Here is a 19,119-nt window from a genome sequence, read left to right as displayed (position 1 = left end):
TTTTATCAGAAATCCTTTAATTAAAATCAAATATTTTTATTAAACATTTTCTGAGATCTTTCTCCTTTCTGCGATGAATGGCATGCGATAGCCATAAACCCTATTGGCACAATGGAGACAGGCACTTCTAAAAAAGTGTAGTGACAGTCGACAGTACCAAATAGAGCAACAAACATGTGATTGGCTCCCATCAGACTATATAAAAAGGAGCCGTAAACAGCAACCTCAAGAGGCACCCAGCAAAGGTAAGTTTTTCAAGATATTATCACATTCTTTAATATTAAATCTGATAACAGAAAATTGTAGAAAATAATAATAAAGGTTTGGTGAGCTATAAGATGTTTGATTTTTTTTTCTATTTTAAATCAAGTATTACAGACTCCACAGGTGGTGATAGTAAACCTATTTCTATGTCTTTATCTAGAACTTTGCCCTGACATCAGCAACAACACATTCTGCTCAATTGGTGTTTTAAAAGGTAAATAAAGCTATTTAATAGTTCTGCCAAAAAAGAACAAAAAATTTGAATCTGAATTTGGATTTCATTTGTGACATTATTGGAGTATTGCTTATGTTTCTTGGGGAAAACAGATAAATGCTTTTTGAATGTTTTTCCTTGGGCATGTTTTTGGGTTTACCTTTTCTTGCAGCGGAGCCATGAGTACAGACAATATTAAAATATTGGATTGTTATTTTGCTCTTCCAGTAAACCATCATCATGAGTGGGGATGCAGAAATGGAGTGTTTTGGCCCGGCGGCCATATACCTCCGCAAGCCAGAAAAAGAGCGTCTTGAAGCTCAGAACACTCCCTTTGATGCTAAAACGGCATACTTTGTGACTGAGCCTGCTGAGATGTACCTGAAGGGGAAACTTATAAAGAGAGAGGGCGGCAAAGCCACAGTGGAGACCCTTACTGGCAAGGTGAGGATAAAAGGGTCTCGACTCTGAGGTAGAAGATGGAACTGGACAATGAGGCACGGATTGTGATATGTTGGGTCTGTCAAATGATGCCCTGATAGACAGACACCACCTGTTGGAAACATAGACCACAGGTCTATGAGAATATTCAGGAAAAGGCTTTTTTCCCCCTTCTTTTGATACTGAGGTTGACTTGAGCCACAGCACTGAAACTGTACTATGTTTTAGCTAAACTTTAATTGAATAATGGTAAAGTTTCTGTTTTTCTTAAATGTTATTCACTAAAAGAAGTGTTATTTGTAGTCTTATTTAAATAGAGATGAAGGTTATAAAGAACTGAAAATAAGCCCTGAGGAGTAATCGCCTTCGGGGACCTACAGCCTGTATTGCAGTATCAAACAAAATCAGTAAACTTAATGTGATTGCAAAGAATAAGAAAATGAATGCATCAAACTTTAATCAAATGACAAATCTCATAAAGTATATTTGTGAATATTACAATTTGTCTAAAGTTACCTACTTCTTCACTACACAGTTATATGGAAGTAAAGTAGGATTTCTTAGTTGGTTGCAGTCAAACAAATAGTAATATTTATTAGATAAAGATGTGATATATATTTTTTTTCCCGTAAAAGTTCAAAGAAATCCACTGGACTAGGTTTCCAAGATTTGAACGCGCATTCCTAAGAATCTTTTCTACCCTGTGTCCTTTGACAGTAGACTTCAGTCTTAAACTGTTGGGAATGAGTCTTTGCTGTCTACATCTTAAATTGAAACATAGATGGTTCCTATAATCTGCCAGTTTCCTAAGCAATTTCTCATACTCACGCATTATTCCGAGGGTGTCTTTCCCAAAATGGAGTGCAATATGCTGATGAAGATTCTCAGTCATCCAGGTCATAGTCATTCCGTAAAAGTTCAAACAAATCCACTGGACTTGGTTTCCAAGATTTGAAATTTGTGTTTTTTTTAACTTTTACGGGATGACTATGACCTGGATGACCGAGAATCTTCATCAGCATGTGATCGTTTTGTATAATTATAGCAGGGTTTCATCATTGAAAAAGGACACAGAGTATAACTCTTCACACATGTCCATGCATATGTCTTTTGGATACATTTTTAGACTCTCACCGTGAAGGAAGATGAAATCTTCCCCATGAACCCACCGAAGTTTGATAAAATTGAGGACATGGCCATGATGACCCACCTCAATGAGCCTGCTGTGCTGTATAACCTCAAAGAGCGATATGCAGCATGGATGATCTACGTAAGTTTGTCCAAATATAAATATCAGTGGCTTAAACCTATGATGGCTGCAAAAACTTTTGCATCATCATGATCATCTGTGACCCTGCAGACCTACTCTGGGTTGTTCTGCGTCACTGTGAACCCCTACAAGTGGCTCCCAGTATACGATGCAATGGTTGTTGCAGGATACAGGGGCAAAAAGAGAATTGAGGCTCCTCCCCACATCTTCTCTATCTCTGATAACGCCTATCAATTCATGCTCCAAGGTATCAGACCTTCTTTAATCAGTACATAAACACAGCAGTCGCACCTCAAACTTCCACCTCTTAACTGTTTTCCTAATTTTTCCTCTGACAGATAGAGAAAACCAGTCTATCCTGATTACGTAAGTGTGGCAAGTTTGATTCATTTCTGTTTTCCTAACAATAATTGAATCAGTTGTTTTCTAATAAAACTGTGAATCTTCAAACCAGTGGAGAATCTGGTGCAGGAAAGACTGTGAACACCAAACGTGTCATCCAGTACTTTGCGACAATCGCAGTGTCATCCACTGGAAAGAAAGCTGAACCAATTCCTGGAAAAATGCAGGTTGGTTACTTTGATTCACTACAAAATATTGGGAATAAGTAAACAAAGACCTACTGAACTGATGAGACCAATGTTGCCTTCAGGGATCACTGGAAGATCAGATCATTGCAGCCAACCCACTGCTGGAAGCTTATGGAAATGCCAAGACTGTGAGGAATGACAACTCCTCTCGTTTTGTAAGTTAAAGTTGAAATTGTCTCCTGGTTTTTGGTGAAAACCGTTCATTGCAGGAGAATTTTAAGATGTTTTCTTGTTTCCACACAGGGAAAATTCATTAGAATCCACTTTGGTTCAACTGGAAAGTTGGCTTCTGCTGATATTGAAACATGTAAATCTTTCTTTTAAATCTTCTTCCATAATTCTATATTTATGTTTGAAAATGTTGATTTTCTTTTAATGAGAACAACCTGAATCCTTACAGATTTGCTGGAGAAGTCTAGAGTGACATTCCAGCTGTCTGCTGAGAGGAGCTACCACATCTTCTATCAGCTGACAACAGGCCACAAGCCTGAGTTAGTAGGTGAGATATATTCATATTCCTGTTCTTCTAAAGCTGACCTAGAACACTACCGTAGTAATACATTGCTTATATCTAAAAGAGATATTTCATGAAGTCAATCAATTATTTTATTTTCCTCCAGAGGCTCTCCTGATTACAACTAATCCCTACGACTATCCCATGATCAGTCAGGGGGAAATCAGCGTGAAGAGTATCGATGACGTTGAAGAATTCATGGCCACCGATGTAAGAAACATTCTGATATTTTTAATTATAAGTAAGTGCGGTTAGCTGATTTAACATAAGCATGTTGCAACTGTATTCTAAATAACCACGGTTCTGGGACTCAACCATAACAATCCAGTCTGAAAGGCAAGCAACAACATCTAAATGAGTCTTTTTTATAAAACAATGGCTAGACAGACAATCATTATCCCTTTTCTTCAGAGACATCTGTACACTGTTAATATGTAGAATGTTGATTGTTTTCTGGCTTATTATATACTGAAATATGGTACTCAGTGCAACACATTTTTTCTTTATTCACAGACTGCCATCGACATTCTGGGTTTCACTCTAGAGGAAAAGATGAGCATGTACAAACTGACAGGAGCTGTGATGCATCATGGAAACATGAAATTCAAGCAGAAGCAGCGTGAGGAGCAGGCTGAGCCTGATGGCACAGAAGGTATAAAATAAAGCATACGGTTTTAATAAGTCCTGGAGTTTTTGTGTATTTAAGGAGAACTGAGCAGAACTTCTTTTTCTATTAGTGGCTGATAAAATCGCCTATCTGATGGGTCTGAACTCTGCCGATTTGCTCAAAGCTTTGTGTTACCCTAGAGTGAAGGTTGGGAATGAGTTTGTGACCAAAGGTCAAACTGTACCCCAGGTAATTAATACAACAGATCAACTGACTGCCATAGTTTGATATGTATGTTTTCATGTCCTAAGTACTTTTTGGTCAAGTTACGCCTTAATATAATGCACATTTTGTCTGACACAAGGTCAACAATGCAGTGAGTGCCCTCTGCAAGTCTGTCTATGAGAAGATGTTCTTGTGGATGGTTGTCAGAATCAATGAGATGTTGGACACCAAACAGCCAAGGAGCTTCTTTATCGGTGTCTTGGACATTGCTGGCTTTGAAATCTTTGATGTATGTAAATCATGAATTATCCTTCAGTGAGGGAGATCAGTAAATATCTAACAGTTTATCTTCTAACAGTTCAACAGCTTGGAGCAGCTGTGCATCAACTTCACCAATGAAAAACTGCAACAGTTCTCCAATCATCACATGTTCGTCCTGGAACAAGAAGAGTATAAGAAAGAGGGAATTGAATGGGAGTTCATTGACTTTGGCATGGACTTGGCTGCATGCATTGAGCTCATTGAGAAGGTTTGCCACATGCTGAATTAGTCCTGCACAGAAAATCCTTTAGATCACTTAAAATCTCTGGTGGTTCATTTTATTTTATTTTTATCCTGACAGCCACTGGGCATCTTCTCCATCCTTGAAGAGGAGTGTATTGTTCCCAAGGCAACAGACATGACCTTCAAGAGCAAACTGTATGACCAACATCTGGGGAAAAGTGCTCCCTTCCAGAAGCCAAAACCTGCCAAAGGCAAAGCTGAGGCTCATTTCTCTCTGGTGCACTATGCTGGCACTGTGGACTACAATGTCAATGGCTGGCTGGAAAAGAATAAGGACCCCCTGAATGACACTGTGGTCCAACTTTACCAGAAGTCTGCATCTAAGCTCTTGGCTTACTTGTATGCAACCCATGCCTCAGGAGAGGGTAAGAAGTATATTGCTAAATGTCTTTGTTTTTTATAACAACAACATACAAGAGACTAACAGTATACGAGTAATTATTTGATAGGCCATTGAAAGTTTGTTCCAGATGTCAGATTACTTTTATGTTCTAGGTGAGGGTGGTGGAAAGAAAGGTGGCAAGAAGAAAGGAGGATCGTTTCAGACCGTATCAGCTTTGTTCAGGGTTAGTAAGACTTACTACAAAATTTTACTTAGAAGCTTTTTCGGAAATACCGTCAAGCAGAAAAAAAAAATTTACAAACTTTCTTATTTGCATTTAATGTGTACTTTTGAATTTTCAACTTTTTCAGGAAAATTTGGGCAAGCTGATGACCAACTTGAGGAGCACCCACCCTCATTTTGTAAGATGCCTAATTCCAAACGAATCCAAAACTCCTGGTAAGCTCAATCCCTCTCTGATGCATTTACATACCCCACCATGTGTAACACAGCGGCAGACTAAATTTTATGTGCACTTCAGGGCTGATGGAGAACTTCCTGGTCATCCACCAGCTAAGGTGTAACGGTGTGCTGGAGGGTATCAGGATCTGCAGGAAAGGTTTCCCCAGCAGGATCCTCTATGGTGACTTCAAGCAGAGGTAATAACTGGACTTACACCTTCATTGCCTGATTACTTACAGAATAATAACGGAACACTGGTTCTTCCTTTTGCCAGATACAAAGTATTGAATGCCAGTGTCATCCCTGAGGGACAATTTATCGACAACAAGAAGGCCTCTGAGAAACTCTTGGGCTCTATTGATGTTGACCACACTCAGTACAAGTTTGGGCACACAAAGGTAAAGTAATATGAATTGGTTTGGTAGTGGTATATGTAACAATATAAGCAATGTTATATGATTATAAGCAAATTGCCTCCCAGAGTAAATCGTTTGCTAGGTTTTTTTCATATGCTCTGATCAAAAGGTCTTGTCTAATCTGATATTAAAGCATACAATTTAAAGTCTACTTTGAGGTTTCTGCTTAAAACCTCAAAGCCTCTGAAATGATATAGTTATCATAATTATGATAACAGGAAATTGTACTGTGTTATATCATACTGTCATCAAGAGGGAACATATTCTATAAAACAGCGCCAAACGCTGTTGTACTCCATAAAAAACTCTTGTGCAAGGAGAAAAGTTTTTTGTGTATCTCGAGTTTAAACATATTGACAATGTCTTTTCAGGTGTTCTTCAAGGCTGGTCTGCTTGGTCTCCTGGAGGAGATGCGAGATGAAAAACTTGCTATTCTGGTCACAATGACTCAGGCCCTCTGCAGAGGCTTCCTGATGAGACGAGAATTTGTCAAAATGATGGAACGCAGGTGATTTATGCATTTTAAAACATGAAAAGCAAGTTGCAAGTATTTAGCAACCCTTACCGATTCATTTTCAAAACTTCCAGAGATGCCATTTTCACCATCCAATACAACATCCGTGCATTCATGAATGTCAAGACTTGGCCATGGATGAAGCTGTACTTCAAGATTAAGCCTCTCCTGAAGAGTGCAGAGACAGAGAAAGAAATGGCCCAAATGAAGGAGGACTTTGCCAAGACCAAAGAGGATCTGGCGAAGGCTTTGGCTAAGAAGAAAGAACTGGAGGAGAAAATGGTTTCTCTCCTTCAGGAGAAGAATGACCTGCAGCTACAGATTCAGTCGGTATGTTTTTGAGTTATGGCCTTCATTTCTCAGGATACTCATGTTGCTAATGTTTAAAGTACTCTTTTTGTCTCTACTCTTAAAATCTAGGAGGGGGAAAACTTGGCTGATGCAGAGGAAAGATGTGAGCAGTTGATTAAAGCTAAAATCCAACTTGAGGCCAAACTCAAAGAGACGGCTGAGAGACTGGAGGATGAGGAGGAAATAAATGCTGAGCTCACAGCGAAGAAGAGGAAACTGGAGGACGAGTGCTCTGAGTTGAAGAAAGACATTGATGACTTGGAGCTGACTCTGGCCAAAGTGGAAAAGGAGAAACATGCCACTGAAAACAAGGTCGGAGTATAAAAAAAAAATCACATTCTGGTTTTGGATACAAGTTTTCCATTATCTTAAACAGGTATTTTTATCAATACAGGTTAAAAACCTTGTAGAGGAAATGGCTTCCCAGGATGAGACCATTGCTAAACTGACAAAGGAGAAGAAAGCCCTCCAAGAGGCTCATCAACAGACCCTTGATGACCTGCAAGCAGAGGAAGACAAAGTCAACACTCTGACCAAAGCCAAGACGAAGCTGGAGCAACAAGTGGATGATGTAAGATCCGATAAGAGAAGCTCGCAGCAATGTTTCTAAAAATGAAAACCAAAATAAATATTTCTAATTTGTTTTAAACAGCTTGAGGGTTCGTTGGAGCAGGAAAAGAAGCTCCGTATGGATCTGGAGCGTGCCAAAAGGAAGCTGGAAGGAGATTTAAAACTGGCTCAAGAAACCATAATGGATCTGGAGAATGACAAACAGCAGTCTGAGGAAAAGATAAAAAAGTCAGTAAAACTGGGATTAAGTTTAGTTTTGCTTTATTTACTTTAAAGAATGTGTCAAAAAGGATGTTAACCAACCAAAAAAAAACAGCAACTTTTAGCTGCAGGTTGAGATCTGAAGTTATCCATATATTTAAAGCTGTTATTAAACACATTCCTAAACATAAAGTAATGCCAAATTGTTTAACATATTTGAATTTAGCTAATTATATCTGAATATTTCGTGGTTTTGCAGGAAGGACTTTGAAACAAGTCAGCTTCTCAGCAAAATTGAGGACGAGCAAGTTCTCGGTTCTCAGCTTCAGAAAAAGATCAAAGAACTTCAGGTTCATTCAAAATGTGGATTTAATTTACAAACATGTTTAAACTGGATTGATATGATATTACAATTAGATCTAAGTAATGATTCTATGTTCCTTGGACATATTGTTAGGCTCGTATTGAGGAGCTGGAAGAGGAGATTGAGGCTGAGCGAGCAGCTCGGGCCAAAGTGGAGAAGCAGAGATCTGATCTCTCTAGAGAACTGGAGGAGATCAGCGAGAGGCTGGAGGAGGCCGGAGGAGCCACTGCTGTTCAGATTGAGATGAACAAGAAGCGCGAGGCTGAGTTTCAGAAGCTGCGCCGTGACCTTGAAGAGGCCACCCTGCAGCACGAAGCTACAGCTGCAGCTCTCCGTAAGAAGCAGGCTGACAGCGTGGCAGAGCTGGGTGAGCAGATAGATAACCTGCAGAGAGTCAAACAGAAGCTGGAGAAAGAAAAAAGTGAATACAAGATGGAGATTGATGACCTCTCAAGCAACATGGAGTCTATTGCAAAAGCAAAGGTATATATTTAAGTAAAACTGGAGAACCTCTGCTTGTAACACTATTAAGATTCCACTTTGGATAAAATCACATTTGTCCAATTTAGGGGAACCTTGAAAAAATGTGTCGCACTCTGGAGGATCAGCTGAGTGAAATGAAAGCAAAGAATGAAGAAAATGTGCGACAACTGAATGACATTGGCCTACAGAGGGCAAGACTTCAAACTGAGAATGGTAAAAATTCTTTTGTACTTTGTCATTTCTTACAATTGCCTCACAACAGGTAATTCTCTCCGTAAACTTTTACATTTTGTTTATTTAGGTGAAATCGGCCGACAGCTGGAGGAGAAAGATGCTTTGATCTCTCAGCTGTCAAGGAGCAAGCAGGCTTTCACTCAACAGATTGAGGAACTTAAGAGGCATATTGAAGAGGAGGTTAAAGTATGTGCTGTTAAACTGTAAAGTCTCACAAATTTGAATAGTACATGCTAAAACCATTCATTCTTTTTCAGGCCAAGAACGCTCTGGCTCATGCTGTTCAGTCGGCTCGTCATGACTGTGATCTGCTGAGAGAGCAGTATGAAGAGGAGCAGGAGGCCAAAGCTGAGCTACAGCGTGCTATGTCCAAGGCTAACAGCGAGGTGGCTCAATGGAGAGCCAAGTATGAAACCGATGCCATTCAGCGCACAGAGGAGTTGGAAGAGGCAAAGTAAGTGTTGATTTTTCATAAGATTATGATTTGAAAGAGCAAAATTTTAAAGTTTTTGAAAAAAAACAACAAAACTCTATGCAGGAAAAAACTCGCCCAGCGTCTGCAAGATGCAGAGGAGTCCATCGAAGCTGTAAATGCAAAATGTGCTTCACTGGAAAAGACCAAACAGAGGCTGCAGGGTGAAGTGGAAGACCTGATGATCGATGTAGAGAGAGCTAATGCTCTGGCTGCTAACCTGGACAAAAAGCAGAGGAACTTCGACAAGGTTTTTACCATCATTTTCGTCTGTTTTTTTCCCAAAGAACACAATGCAATGAATTAGCAGCATGCATTTGGCTTCTTTGTGTTGACAGGTTCTTGCAGAGTGGAAGCAGAAGTACGAGGAAAGCCAGGCTGAGCTGGAAGGAGCTCAGAAAGAAGCTCGCTCACTCAGCACTGAAATGTTTAAACTTAAAAACTCATATGAAGAAGCTTTGGACCATCTGGAGACCCTGAAGAGGGAGAACAAGAACCTGCAACGTATGAAAAATCTAGCATATTTATTAATGCAATAAGAGTAGCCACAGTGTTTAAAAATTACTTAATACTACAGATTCAAAAGCTAGGTAGTGTCTGAACATTCATCCAAACACATTTTTGTAAAAATGTCTGCATTGTTTGCTTTTAAAACAACATAATACCAAAGACAGCAATTTAGGAAACCCAAGAGAGTACTACAGAGGCAGATGAACAAAATCATTTCACTTTTCTCAATTCATTGATGAAATCTATTGTATTTTATATTTTTTTCCAGAGGAAATTTCTGACCTAACTGAGCAAATCAGTGAAACTGGAAAAACCATTCATGAACTGGAAAAATCCAAAAAGGTTGTTGAAACAGAGAAGTCGGAACTTCAAACATCTCTTGAAGAAGCAGAGGTATTGGTTCAAGCAAACGACCTTTAAATCAATAATGTTCATTGAGTTAATCAATTCTGACTGTCTCATCTCACTCTTTAACAAGGCCACACTAGAGCATGAAGAATCCAAGATTCTTCGCATACAACTTGAACTCACTCAGGTCAAGAGTGAGATCGACAGAAAACTTGCAGAGAAGGACGAGGAGATCGAGCAAATCAAGAGGAACAGCCAGAGGGTGATGGAGTCCATGCAGAGTACTCTGGATGCTGAGGTCAGGAGCAGAAACGATGCCCTGAGAATCAAGAAGAAGATGGAGGGAGACCTCAATGAGATGGAGATACAGCTGAGCCATGCCAACCGACAGGCAGCTGAAGCCCAGAAACAGCTGAGAAACGTCCAGGGACAGCTTAAGGTAGCACAGTTAGCTGGAAAGGAGTTCTTACAGAACATGAACCAATATGATTGTATTGTTCTTATGTTTATTATTATTTATTTTTTGTTATTGTTGTTGTTCATAAGGATGCACAACTGCATCTTGACGAAGCTCTGAGAGGACAAGATGACATGAAAGAGCAGGTTGCCATGGTGGAGCGCAGAAACAGCCTGATGGTGGCTGAGATCGAGGAGCTCAGAGCTGCTCTGGAGCAGACGGAGAGAAGCCGAAAAGTGGCTGAACAGGAGCTGGTGGATGCCAGTGAGCGTGTCACACTGCTGCACTCTCAGGTATATGATAACTGAATCCGCACTTACAAAATAACACACATCAAATTATTGAAAATAATAATTATGACTATTAAATGTTAAGAATACCAGCCTCCTCAACACCAAAAAGAAGCTGGAGGCTGACTTTATCTAGATCCAAGGTGAAGTAGAAGATTCTGTTCAGGAGGCAAGAAATGCTGAAGAAAAGGCCAAGAAAGCCATCACTGATGTGAGTAAAGCTGACTCTCGTCTGCGCAAAAGCCTGCGTGAAAAAGCAACACAAACAAAACAAGTTCTTGAAATTTTCAGGCTGCCATGATGGCAGAGGAGCTGAAGAAGGAGCAGGACACCAGTGCTCATTTGGAGAGGATGAAGAAGAACCTGGAGGTGACAGTAAAGGACCTGCAGCACCGTTTGGATGAAGCTGAAAATCTGGCCATGAAGGGAGGAAAGAAGCAGCTCCAGAAACTGGAGGCCAGGGTATAAGAAAGGGGAAACGTACTCATAGTTTTATGTCTTGAGCATATATGGGTATAGTATTCATTGCTATTGCTATTGTTTTCTTTGTCTTTTATTTAGGTTCGTGAGCTGGAGTCTGAGGTTGATGCTGAGCAGAGGCGAAGTGCAGATGCTATTAAGGGAGTGAGAAAGTATGAAAGACGAGTGAAGGAGCTCACTTATCAGGTGAATATTTGTACACATGACAAAAACAACAAATATTGGAAAAAACTTGTTAAAAAGTTTGAGAAACCTTTGCATTTGTCTTACAATACTCCTTAAATGCTGATTTAAAACAGACAGAGGAGGATAAGAAGAACATTGCTAGACTGCAGGATCTGGTGGACAAACTGCAGCTGAAAGTAAAATCCTACAAGCGACAAGCTGAAGAGGCTGTAAGCAAACTAATCATTCATGCATAATGTTTTAAAATCTCTTTTAGCAGAAATAAGTTGACTTTTACTGCTCTTTGTTGAACAGGAGGAGCAGGCCAATGCCCATCTCACCAGATACAGGAAGGTGCAACATGAGATGGAGGAAGCTCAGGAACGCGCCGACATTGCTGAGTCCCAGGTCAACAAGCTGAGGGCCAAGAGTCGGGAAATTGTTAAGGTATAAAAACAGAATATTAACATGCCGCTCATTTATGTGTTTAATTTAAAATTTAAGACTTCATATTGATGAGTAATCTTGTTTTCTTGCCTTTTCAGACCAAAGAATCAGAGGAATGATGAAGAGAACATGACTCAAGTTTGTGGTAACAAGGAATCATACAATATGAGTAACTTGTTACCTTAATAGCTTAGCATGTCAAACATGCAGCCATCATGTTAGATCAATAAAAGTAGCATTGTTGATGCACCACTTTTCTGACTGTCTTTTTTTAAAGCCCCATTTAAACACCAAAATTGTTACAATCTAAATGTTGTGAAGATATCATAAATGTCTAATAATATAACCAAACCCATGAAAAGCAGATGCCACATGGACATATCTTTCTGCACTTCTCATATATTAGTTTGTGCTGTCTATGAACAGGTTTTCCCAATAATCGTCATACAATTATGATAATCTTAGAATAGTACTAATGTATCTATCTAACTGATTGACTATGATGAAAAATGTAAATATAATTGACTATATAAAATGTTTACATATAAAGGTCTTCTTTAAATTTTACCTGTTAATCTGGACCCTGAGATTATAATTCCACCTCCATTATTAACAGAAAGCTGCAAAGATCTGCAATGACCTTGATGGGTGTACCTCATTCAAACAGAAATTAGTTACACCCACAATTCCTTTACTGAAAGTCTAAGCTGTTTCAGATTGTATTAGTGTCAAAGAATTATTACTTCAGCCACTTAACTATAAGAAAACACCAAATAGGTTAATTTATAAACCAGATTATAATCAGTGGATCTGGAAAACATATAAACATTTAATTTAAAGACAAACATTTTTACTGTCAAACTAAAACAAAAAGGGAATATAAAAAAATATATTTTCTGGTTTCTATCTAATTTTTAAGATTATTTTAAGTAAAATGCAAAAAGGTGACTATTCCAGTAGAAAACTATAATTCCAGCAGTATCCTGTATCCACATTTAAGTCATCTCTTCAAATCTGGAACTACAGTAGTCAGTAATTTAGCAAATAAAAAGCAATTTTAACTTTTTCTTACCTCTTTACACCTGCAGCTGACCAAATATGGCAGACAGATCAAATGTATTTATCAAAATAATGTTTTTTAAGATAAAATGGTTGGTTTGGTCTAGAATTTGTCTAAAAATTAAAAAGAAATTTTAACAGTATTTGTATTCCTTCTCATGATCTTTAAAAAGTAAAAATGTAAAATAATATAAAACATAATATAGTTGCATATGAAACCAATAACCTTGTAGATGAAGATAAGTCAAAGATCAACCAAAGTGCTGAAACAGTGGTGCTGTGGCTCTCTCTAGTGGTAGCTACTTGGAGGTAATTTAAATGAATAATAAATACAATTTCTACCCTGGATATTGCCAAACAACAATAGAGTGCACCATGTAAGTAGAGGAGATGGGGGGCATTTGGTCACATTTTATACATTCATATATATATCTTACAAACTAAACATCATTTGTATATAAAAATATGTACTAGATGAAAGACGAAATTCTTACATAATAATAATTGAACTTTATTGATCTCACACTGGAGAAATTTACCTCTGCATTTAACTCATCCCCTTGATAAGCAGTGGGCTGCCATTGTGCCCCACCAGGTGAGCAGTGTGGGGTTGAGGATCTTGCTCAGAAACCCAGAGTGCAGGATATGGGGATCAAACCGGGTACTTGCAACCTTCTCAGTGCACAAGTGCACTGCTCTAACCACTAAGACATCACTCCCCTTACGTATATTTTTTTGTATCCGTGTAATTTTTTTTAATCTCATGTCAGAGCAGAGTTATAAACAATCTAATGGGGATTGTCACCATATGACAAGTTCACCCACCAAAAGGTGAGTTCATGCGGGAAGATGTCACATTGGATTTTGCAACCCATTAAATAAGGACAAAATCATTGTTGTTGTTACTTTTTTATGGAAATTGAATAAATGGCAATAATTCACTTTTATCACTCATGAAATAACATGAAATAACATTAAATATTATGAAACTGGCACTTAAACTGGTCTTGGAACAAAAGAAAATTGTCAGAGTCCTCATCTGAGTTTAAATTTGGCATAACGTATGTAGACTGAATTACCAGGGGTGCATTATGTATATGCCCATCCTTTGCATATCTTGCACTGCACCCATGTTTCCAATGGGCAGCTGTTTCGATATGACTCTATACAAACAAATCCAGGTTCCGATTTTGCCACCGCTAATTCATATGCCACTTTTCTCACCTCTAATGGAGACAAACCATAATAATACCTTTGTTGATCTCACATTGGAGAAATTAACCTCTGCATTTAACCTATCCCCTTGGGGAGCAGTGGGACGCCATCATGGGGCACCCGGAGAACAGTGTGAGGGTAAAGGGTCTTGCTCAGGGACCCAGAGTGGCAGCCTGTGGGAGAGGGGCTCAAAACCTCAGGATTCCAAGCTCTGTGCCCTAATCAATAGGCTGCCACTCCCCTAAACCAAAATATATGTCATAGGATCTCTTAATATAGCTCTCAGTTTCAATTCTTTCTCTGCTGAAAACCTGCCTTGGTGATATGTACCCATCCACTGCAGTCGGGATAGCTGTCTGACCCTGAATTTCAGCTGGTGTGAAAGTTATACAGTACAGTACAGTACGGTTATAAAGTACGGTCGTTGACATTTAAGTCTTTCATCGTATTTGTGATGGACTTGTGAGCTAGGGTCACCTACCTGACTCTCCTCAGCATCACCAAAGTTTGGCCCTGCCATGCTCCTGAGAATGTTCTCCTCATCTTTTCCTCTCTTTTAAATAAATCTTTTGCTCTTATTAAAAAATACCTAGCGTTAATGTTCTTTTTACTATGGATAGTGGAAAACTGTTAATTGGTGCTCATCTCAGCTTACAATGTTTGGTCCTCTTCTCATTCAGTCCATGAGACCTGACCATGCAAAGGAAGATAACTATCCACTTTTTAGTTGGCTCGGAGGAGAACAAAATAGCAGTGTGTCAACCAGCCCCAATCTCTCCTAATGTATGTTAATATCAATATGGCCCACAAAAAAAAACTAGTAATTTTCTCCATATGCTAAGTTGTAATGCTATGCCTATATGTGCCCCTCCCGAAATATGAATATGATGGTACACTTTACATACTCCAGGGTGTCGATGACTATCAGCACTACCTGCAAACGTTTTGTGTTTTGTGTCAAAAGTTTTTAATGTTTATTACTAAATAAAATGAAAGTATAAGTCCTACTGTTTAAAAACACTTTTATACAAGTTAGAGTATTCACAAAAAATGTTTACTCAAGTGAAGGTGTAAAAGTAAAATTTTTAGAACTACTTAAATTGTAAAAGTAATGCATGAAAAAATGTTAAGGAGAGCTGCTTTGTTTATTGTGTAAATGTATTAAAGGGACCTTTTTCTACAATTCTAGATGATAACTTTTTAAAACTGATGGTAACACTATCAAATTTAACTTTGCATCATCTTACAGCTACACTGAAAAAAATAATGCAACAGTTTACTCAATGATGTTCAGTTATTTTAACACAATAGTTTCATGTTAGCATGAAACTTCATGTTTGTGTTAAAATAACTAAATATGTAAATGTCAAAAGCGGTTGCATTATTTTTTTCAGTGTATTTTGATGCAGCACTGAGTCCAACCACAAATACATTTATTTTATGGATGAAACTAAAAATCTCAACAGGCCATAGCGAAAATTATCCTCAATGAAACAAAACTAACGAGTCTATTTCAAATGTAAGGAGAAGAAAGTAGCGATGGCTGCAAAAAAATTTAAGAAGTAGAAGTAAAAAATTGTCTAAAATATAAGTGCTATATAAGTATAGCCAATATTTCTACTAAATAAGGTAACAAAGTATTTGTACTTTTTTACCTGACACCTCTGCAAACCAGCAGACTTTAGTAATGTGTCAGATGTTTTTCTTCAAGCTGAATAAAATATTTTATGTCTTAGCTTTCATAGACTTTTATAATAATAGAAATGGCCATCTACTGAATGCCATCCTTCTGTCCAAAATAAAAGTTTATTGAAAACCTGACAAACTGTATCAGTTTCACTTCAGCAGTAGCCTATCAACTACTTTGTGTAGAAACAATAAACTGAAATGCTAACAGTATATATATATGGAAGTATGTGGTTGTTAGAGCAGGAAAATTAGAACATTTAAAGCTGAATACTTTGGAGAAGCTTTGCGCGGAAATCTGCTGCTGTTAGTTTAGGTCGCCAGAGGTCAGCATTGTACTGTAGATGCTGATTATTCTGCTGTTAATAATCTGGAGAGAAAAAACACAAGCTACAATTTTCCTTTAGATTTACATTTGATCTTTTTTTAAATGTTTTTTCCTTTTTCTATGAATGAATTTGTAAGGAGGAAGTGCCTGGTGGTGTAATCCACCCCGGGTTGATGCGCAGTGCGCTCCTGCGTGCAGCTGCAGTGTAAACAAAGCCGCTGCAGATCACTACGCATTGAGTTGTTTGGACCGCACTGGCAAAGCAACAAACGTCGTTTTTTTTCTCTTATCTTTAAAAGCGGATACAGATCTAAAGGAAGGTTTTTATGGATTTTCAGCACTTTTTTAAAATTCAGATCCACATATGTCACTCAGCGCATTTGCTCCTACGTTCGGCCATTTAAACACACCGATGGGGTTAGTCGAAAAGAAACAGTCAGCAAATTGTTTCAGCAATTTTTTTTTTTTTTTTTTTTTGAATAATGAAAATGTCGGATCACCAGGAGATCGCGGATGCTGAGGACGCGCGTCTATCCGGGAACCCGACCTCTCCGCTCCGGCCAACTGGCGACCGTCTGCCCTGCCACAAGAGCAGCGTGTGCTCCCGCTCCTACTTCGTGGTCGTGATGGTGTTTTTTCACGTCTACATCATTAATGTCATAGCACTGCTCTTCTACGTGCACTACAACAGCGGGCAGGAGGACAGCAGCCGGGGCGGAGACGCTCCCAGCGGCGGTGAACGACAGCAGCACCAAGAGCAGCGACGTCCCGCTCCATCACAGCAGCACTTTGTACGGGATGTTTCACTAACAAGGATCGAGGGAATAAGGGTGAGCGATGAGATGATGCTTTTATTATTTTCGCTCATCTACTAAATGTAAGCTGGTAAATTCGATTATTTGCATTCCAGGTAGGACATGTCCAAAAGGTGTCTCTAGTGCCAGACAAAGTGCACGAGATGAGGACTTTGAGTCTGAAACCTCTGCTGTTCGGTAAGCAGAACATATATCCATGGGAGCCTCTAACATACATCCATGGGAGCCTCTAACATACATTCATGGGAGCCTCTAACATATATCCATGGGAGCCTCTAACATACATTCATGGGAGCCTCTAACATACATCCATGGGAGCCTCTAACATACATCCATGGGAGCCTCTAACATACATCCATGGGAGCCTCTAACATACATCCATGGGAGCCTCTAACATATATCCATGGGAGCCTCTAACATACATCCATGGGAGCCTCTAACATATATCCATGGGAGCCTCTAACATACATTCATGGGAGCCTCTAACATATATCCATGGGAGCCTCTAACATACATCCATGGGAGCCTCTAACATACATCCATGGGAGCCTCTAACATACATCCATGGGAGCCTCTAACATACATCCATGGGAGCCTCTAACATATATCCATGGGAGCCTCTAACATACATCCATGGGAGCCTCTAACATATATCCATGGGAGCCTCTAACATACATCCATGGGAGCCTCTAACATATATCCATGGGAGCCTCTAACATACATTCATGGGAGCCTCTAACATATATCCATGGGAGCCTCTAACATACATCCATGGGAGCCTCTAACATACATCCATGGGAGCCTCTAACATACATTCATGGGAGCCTCTAACATACATCCATGGGAGCCTCTAACATATATCCATGGGAGCCTCTAACATACATCCATGGGAGCCTCTAACATACACTATATTGCCAAAAGTATTTGCTCACCCATCCAAATTATTGGAATCAGGTGTTCCAATCACTTCCATGGCCACAGGTGTATAAATTCAAGCACCTAGGCATGCAGACTGTTTTTACAAACATTTGTGAAAGAATGGGTCGCTCTCAGGAGCTCAGTGAATTCCAGCGTGGAACTGTGATAGGATGCCACCTGTGCAACAAATCCAGTCGTGAAATTTCCTCGCTCCTAAATATTCCACAGTCAACTGTCAGCTGTATTATAAGAAAATGGAAGTGTTTGGGAACGACAGCAACTCAGCCACGAAGTGGTAGGCCACGTAAACTGACGGAGCGGGGTCAGCGGATGCTGACGCGCATAGTGCGAAGAGGTCGCCAACTTTCTGCAGAGTCAATCACTACAGACCTCCAAACTTCATGTGGCCTTCAGATTAGCTCAAGAACAGTGCGCAGAGAGCTTCATGGAATGGGTTTCCATGGTCGAGCAGCTGCATCCAAGCCATACATCACCAAGTGCAATGCAAAGCGTCGGATGCGGTGGTGTAAAGCACGCCGCCACTGGACTCTAGAGCAGTGGAGACGCGTTCTCTGGAGTGACGAATCGCGCTTCTCCATCTGGCAATCTGATGGACGGGTCTGGGTTTGGCGGTTGCCAGGAGAACGGTACTTGTCTGACTGCATTGTGCCAAGTGTAAAGTTTGGTGGAGGGGGGATTATGGTGTGGGGTTGTTTTTCAGGAGCTGGGCTTGGCCCCTTAGTTCCAGTGAAAGGAACTCTGAATGCTTCAGCATACCAAGACATTTTGGACAATTCCATGCTCCCAACTTTGTGGGAACAGTTTGGAGCTGGCCCCTTCCTCTTCCAACATGACTGTGCACCAGTGCACAAAGCAAGGTCCATAAAGACATGGATGACAGAGTCTGGTGTGGATGAACTTGACTGGCCTGCACAGAGTCCTGACCTCAACCCGATAGAACACCTTTGGGATGAATTAGAGCGGAGACTGAGAGCCAGGCCTTCTCGTCCAACATCAGTGTGCGACCTCACAAATGCGCTTCTGGAAGAATGGTCAAAAATTCCCATAAACACACTCCTAAACCTTGTGGACAGCCTTCCCAGAAGAGTTGAAGCTGTTCTAGCTGCAAAGGGTGGACCGACGTCATATTGAACCCTATGGATTAGGAACGGGATGTCACTTAAGCTCATATGTGAGTCAAGGCAGGTGAGCAAATACTTTTGGCAATATAGTGTATATCCATGGGAGCCTCTAACATACATTCATGGGAGCCTCTAACATATATCCATGGGAGCCTCTAACATATATCCATGGGAGCCTCTA

General features: G+C 39.8%; 2 protein-coding genes across 2 annotated transcripts; both read left to right on the top strand.

The window, feature by feature from the left end:
• The first annotated feature begins 718 nt into the window (after positions 1-718).
• LOC119779977 (myosin heavy chain, fast skeletal muscle-like) lies at positions 719-11,141 on the top strand. Its single transcript, XM_038279839.1, has 35 exons — positions 719-922; positions 2,046-2,189; positions 2,280-2,436; positions 2,528-2,555; positions 2,644-2,758; positions 2,842-2,934; positions 3,023-3,086; positions 3,180-3,278; positions 3,400-3,503; positions 3,807-3,945; positions 4,031-4,149; positions 4,265-4,414; positions 4,484-4,654; positions 4,748-5,054; positions 5,185-5,255; positions 5,383-5,470; positions 5,553-5,670; positions 5,748-5,871; positions 6,261-6,397; positions 6,478-6,733; positions 6,824-7,066; positions 7,149-7,325; positions 7,407-7,552; positions 7,785-7,875; positions 7,983-8,372; positions 8,459-8,585; positions 8,674-8,792; positions 8,864-9,060; positions 9,145-9,328; positions 9,417-9,582; positions 9,857-9,981; positions 10,067-10,375; positions 10,483-10,686; positions 10,769-10,894; positions 10,975-11,141. Exons 1-34 carry the CDS (start codon positions 719-721, stop codon positions 10,817-10,819), a joined length of 5,217 nt encoding a protein of 1,738 aa, XP_038135767.1. The 3' UTR covers positions 10,820-10,894; positions 10,975-11,141.
• A 4,929-nt stretch (positions 11,142-16,070) lies between these two features.
• On the top strand, positions 16,071-17,743 carry LOC119779971 (transmembrane prolyl 4-hydroxylase-like). The gene is made up of 2 exons (XM_038279836.1): positions 16,071-16,893; positions 16,974-17,743. Exons 1-2 carry the CDS (start codon positions 16,546-16,548, stop codon positions 17,109-17,111), a joined length of 486 nt encoding a protein of 161 aa, XP_038135764.1. The 5' UTR covers positions 16,071-16,545; the 3' UTR covers positions 17,112-17,743.
• The last annotated feature ends 1,376 nt before the right edge of the window (positions 17,744-19,119 follow it).

The sequence above is a fragment of the Cyprinodon tularosa genome, unplaced genomic scaffold (genome assembly GCF_016077235.1).
Source record: "Cyprinodon tularosa strain WSP-4 unplaced genomic scaffold, ASM1607723v1 ctg154, whole genome shotgun sequence".
Taxonomy (NCBI): Eukaryota; Metazoa; Chordata; class Actinopteri; order Cyprinodontiformes; family Cyprinodontidae; genus Cyprinodon; species Cyprinodon tularosa.
The sequence above is the reverse complement of the archived record's forward strand: the minus strand, read 5'-3'. Positions and strand labels throughout refer to the sequence as shown.

Coding starts and splice junctions, on each gene's coding strand:
- LOC119779971 (XM_038279836.1), top strand. CDS start 16,546: ATGAAAATGTCGGATCACCAGGAGATCGCGGATGCTGAGGACGCGCGT. Junction 16,894..16,973: donor CAAGGATCGAGGGAATAAGG/GTGAGCGATGAG, acceptor TTTGCATTCCAG/GTAGGACATGTCCAAAAGGT.
- LOC119779977 (XM_038279839.1), top strand. CDS start 719: ATGAGTGGGGATGCAGAAATGGAGTGTTTTGGCCCGGCGGCCATATAC. Junction 3,504..3,806: donor AAGAATTCATGGCCACCGAT/GTAAGAAACATT, acceptor CTTTATTCACAG/ACTGCCATCGACATTCTGGG. Junction 5,671..5,747: donor TATGGTGACTTCAAGCAGAG/GTAATAACTGGA, acceptor TCCTTTTGCCAG/ATACAAAGTATTGAATGCCA.